Source organism: Raphanus sativus, unplaced genomic scaffold, assembly GCF_000801105.2.
Source record: "Raphanus sativus cultivar WK10039 unplaced genomic scaffold, ASM80110v3 Scaffold1517, whole genome shotgun sequence".
Lineage (NCBI taxonomy): Eukaryota > Viridiplantae > Streptophyta > Magnoliopsida > Brassicales > Brassicaceae > Raphanus > Raphanus sativus.
In genome coordinates, this window is record NW_026616827.1 from 4,457 (window position 1) to 9,247 (window position 4,791).

The following is a 4,791-nucleotide window of genomic DNA, read 5'->3' on the forward strand; positions in this document are numbered from 1 at the left end:
CACAATCAGATCCACCGGCATTGCCTTACTATGGATCATTACTGGGATGTCTTTGACTAGACCTAGTGGGTGCATCATTTGCCCACCGGCTGCACTCACCAAGCCAAGATCATCCCTAGTTCCCATTGGAACATACCTTTTCCAATCATATCTGGACTCACAAAACTATGTGTAGCTCCAGTATCAAATAATACATGTGTTTCCACACCACCAATACATAAGGTCCCTACATAAGACCTTAACTAAGTATCTAGTCCATCCTAGATTCCATACCATGCCATTCTAATAAATTTAAAATTTAAGAAGAATGGGTTTTAGAATTATACCAGTGATCGCCTTGAAGGGTCCGGACTCATCCGCATCCCTTGAAAGCTCATAGACACGAGGTGCTGAAGTTTGGCCTTGTTTGTTGTCTGGCCGGTTGCTCTCCGTACGGCCCTTGCCTTGTCCAATCTGCAACTGGGGACAATCCACACGGAAATGGCCTTTCTTACCACATTGGTGACAAGTTCTGGCCTCACTGGTCGAGCCTTGCCCACGGTTCCTATCCGGACCAGGACAATCCCGAGCTGAGTGATCCATCTTGCCACAACGGGTACATGCTCCCATTGCCTTCCAGCACTCTCCTCCATGATGTTTGCCACACTTGGGACACTCTGGCCTACCACTTGAGGTTTTACCCCCTTCAGCCGCATCCCTCTTTCTCTTCTTGTCACCACTCTGACCGGAAGACACCACCACACTCTTGAGCTTGTGCTTGTTCTCCTCAGCTAGATTGGTTTCCAGCATTGCCATCCTTTCCACCAACTCAGAGACTGTGTTGAAGGTACGGACTGAGCAATAAGTCTTAAGCTCAGGTCTCAAGCCCCTTATGAACCTGCGGACCTGAACCTTTTCATCCTCAAGTTCCTTACCCACATATCTCCTGAGCCGGTTGAACTCTTCCTCGTACTCCCTTACTGACCGTTTGCCCTGGACCAAGTCCAAGAACTTAGCTTCCAAACGGTCCCATGCTTCTGCTGGAAAGTACTTGTGGTTGAACTCAACCTCAAAGTCAGAGAACTTCACAATGGAACCATTGGTGCGCTTGTCTAAGGACAGCCACCAGTTGTGTGCATCTCCCTCCAGGAAGTGCACTGCTATGTCTCTTTGGTACTCCTCAGGGCACCTTGTAGACCTGAAGTTCCTAGCCAGTCGGTCCCTCCACTCATCTGCCTCCATGGGATCAGCACTTCCAGCAAAGTGTTTGGTTCCCAAACGGGTGATATGCTCAAGCACCTTCAGATAATCAACCTTCTTGGTTGTTCCAACTGGTGGATCTAACTCAATAACCTCAGCAAGAGGCGCCACATATCCACCAGTCACACCAACACCAGGAGCTACCATTGGCGCTTGAGTAGTTTGACCCATAGATGAATTCACAACTGGTGTGAACACTTGGGTCATAGCCAGCATCTGACTTCCCATTAACTTGATTGCATCAAGTATCTGCTTCATGGTTGGTTCAGCCATTGGTTCCTCCGGTCCAATCCTCCCATCTCCTTGGATGTTTGGATTAGCCCGGTTACCAGTCTCTGAGGACTCAGCTTCACCTTCCTGATCATTCTCTTGCTGCCCACTTCCTGCTCCTAGCTGGTTTCCAGGCGCATTTAGTGGTTGCCCGGTCTCGTCCAACTGCCTATTCTCTCCACCCAGCTGAACCTCAGTCTGGTTCACTTGAGTTTCAGTCAGGATGGCCTCACTGGTCTGACCAGTAGGTGGAACTGACAGCAACACTGATGGATTAGGCGCTGAGGCATCTCCAGCTGCGGACGCCCCTGTCCCATCCTTAGTCTTCCGAGACCTCTTCTTAGTTCCCTTAGGACATCAAAGACAAACACAAGGCAAAAGGTTAGATTAACATTTTTATTTGCAAACCTCAAGCAATATTATGTTAACCAGAACCCAAAACCTGCCATGAGACCCAGCCGGATGTGTGATGACCTGCCCTAACCACAGCCTAGAATCAAGCATGCTCTGATACCAACTTGTAAGACCCAAACCTGGATCCCATGATCCAACCAGTCCGCGGCCTTACCTAAACATCTAAGTGTAATTCAGCCGGTTATGGTCCAATCTTTACTTAGTCATTTTTCAATCATTTGAGGTTCATGCAAGTATAAAATCAATGCGGAAGCTTAAGGCAAACATTACTTATATAGATAAGTCAAATGAGATCCATACAAAGTATTCAATCCACACAAGTTGCACAATAGGCTATGTTAAATCCAAATGTTTACAATAAGACTACATCACACATCCCACACGGCCAAGGTCTTCATGGCTCCTTAGCCTTACCACGATCCCTGTCAGGACCTGAAATCAAAACCCACAACACATCTGCATAAGAATCATAACCGATATCCTAGCAATATACAACCTAAGCATGGTTTGGACACTTAGTCCATATTCTGGCCGATTTGTGACCCATTGATTTACTCATTCAAAAACTCATATTAACACATGATAATTCATGATAAATCATGATTAAGAGAATGGTCCAAGCGGATTCCCCAGAACCGGCCTTGATCATATTGATCTTGGCCGTGAACCACCTGACCGGTTTCATGGTACCATCTCGAAATCAATCATATAAAATTATTCTATCACTTTGATAATTCATTATAAATCCCCACTAAGAGATATCAATCGCCAAATCCCAATAACTCCCACTGGAAGCATGAGATCGGTTCACACATGCTCAACCAAGGCCATGGAGAGATTACTCTGATCTAACCGAGCCTTGGTGGCGTGATCGTGAGTTTATACTCATAAATAACTTCAGAATATATTAGAGAAGAGATGTAATGACAAAATAAGAACAATAGATGCAACCATCCACTCATGGATCAAACGGCCGAACCATCCGGATGGATGATTACCGGCGGTTTGTACTTGGTTTGCATCCAGTACCTTAGGCGTGTGTTCGGAAGCCCCCACACTCTTCTCGGTTGCCTTCTCCTTTCCTCTGGTATCCATTCTCGATCACGGTTCACTTGCCCACGGCTTAGAACTCACCGGAATCCCCTTGGTACCACACGGACTGCCTTTGCGGTCTTGTTTCTCTTTTCTCTCTTTGATTCTGTAGAGATTTGGGCAGAGTTTCCCCTTGTCTTTCTGATGAGAAATGTCGATAATGGAGGGGTTTATTTATAGGGAAGAAGATTGGAACCGTCCGGACGCTGTGATTGGCCAAATGGCCAACGGACACCTTTTCGCCCCAAAACCGTCCCAAACCGTCCAACCGCATGTAACCGCCCCTTCCTTCCTTCCTTCTCATCGATCTTAAGCTCAGCTAGTTGCCCACAAGCTCAGCTCACTTGCCCATGCAAGCTAGACCCATCGGTCATCCTTGCTCAGCATCCGGTCCGTGACCATCATTCACGGTCCGCATTTACCGGCCAAGGCTCCATCACTCCGTCCAGCTGAGTTGAGCTGAGTGACAGTTGCCTGAGCTGAGTGAGCTTCCTCTCCAGCTCCTGTGAGCTGCCCAAGACTGTTTGAGCTCCTCACCAGCTTCACCGAGCTGATGGAACTCCTTCCGGACCATGTCCAGCTTCCGGATTACTCGTCCAGCTACCTTTTCCTTCTTCCCTTCTTATTCTGGTCAAGTCTCAGCTTCCTGATGCACTTAACCCTTAGATCAGACCATGATACGCTTGCCTTTAGGTCTTTTCAACCTGGCCAGCCCATCTCCCCGCACCATGGCCTATCCGGATGCCTTACTTAGAACTCGGGACATGACAGCGGGCGCATGCGTCGCTTCTAGCCTGGATTCTGACTTAGAGGCGTTCAGTCAATAATCCAGCGCACGGTAGCTTCGCGCCACTGGCTTTTCAACCAAGCGCGATGACCAATTGTGCGAATCAACGGTTCCTCTCGTACTAGGTTGAATTACTATCGCGACGCGGGCATCAGTAGGGTAAAACTAACCTGTCTCACGACGGTCTAAACCCAGCTCACGTTCCCTATTGGTGGGTTGAACAATCCAACACTTGGTGAATTCTGCTTCACAATGATAGGAAGAGCCGACATCGAAGGATCAAAAAGCAACGTCGCTATGAACGCTTGGCTGCCACAAGCCAGTTATCCCTGTGGTTGTTATAATATCCATTATGTGGATGGACCATAACCAAGTACTTAACCAAGTACTAGACAAGTCCAACAAGTACAAGAGGAAGTGCAAGGAGGTTTACATCCGGTCTACATCGGTTCATCTATAAACCGGTCCGAGAAGAGAAGACTCAGTCAACCTCGTTATCATCACCTTGACCAAGTCTTCATGTGTGACATCAATGTAGTCAATGTAATCAATGTATAGATTTACTTCCTTGTAAAGCATTTGTAAACCCTTGTACAAACCACTATATAATGTGGTGTTGGCTAATGAGAAAAGACACAACATTCCTCACAAATCACTCTCCACATTCTCTTTAGTTTATAACACGTTATCAGCACGAATGTGCTCTCCACCTGAGAAGTCTCTCTCCACCTGAGCTCTCTTTTCCGGCCATCTTTTCCGGCCAGAAAATCCTATATTCAGGCGCAACTTTAAACCGCCGTATCTCTCAAACCCTGTGGAGCCAGACGACGATCCACCTATCAATCTGAAGCCCAAGACGAGAAGAATCCGTTGCCGAAGACGGCTTGTCGATCCGATCTCTGACGCGTCGTCAATCGCATAAACAATCCGCGCCGCCGACTCATGGTTTTCCGGCCAGCTCCTCCACCTCTCTATCAACCAGCTCATCT

General features: G+C 47.5%; 1 protein-coding gene across 1 annotated transcript; it reads right to left on the reverse strand.

Moving 5' to 3' along the window:
* Positions 1-381: 381 nt before the first annotated feature.
* Positions 382-3,785, reverse strand: LOC130504354 (uncharacterized; the record flags this gene model as incomplete). The annotated part of the gene is made up of 2 exons (XM_056998969.1): positions 2,953-3,785; positions 382-2,355 (listed from the first exon to the last, which is right to left on the reverse strand). A coding segment is annotated over exon 2 (1,131 nt), but the record flags the coding sequence as incomplete, so codon positions are not given.
* Between the last annotated feature and the right edge of the window lie 1,006 nt (positions 3,786-4,791).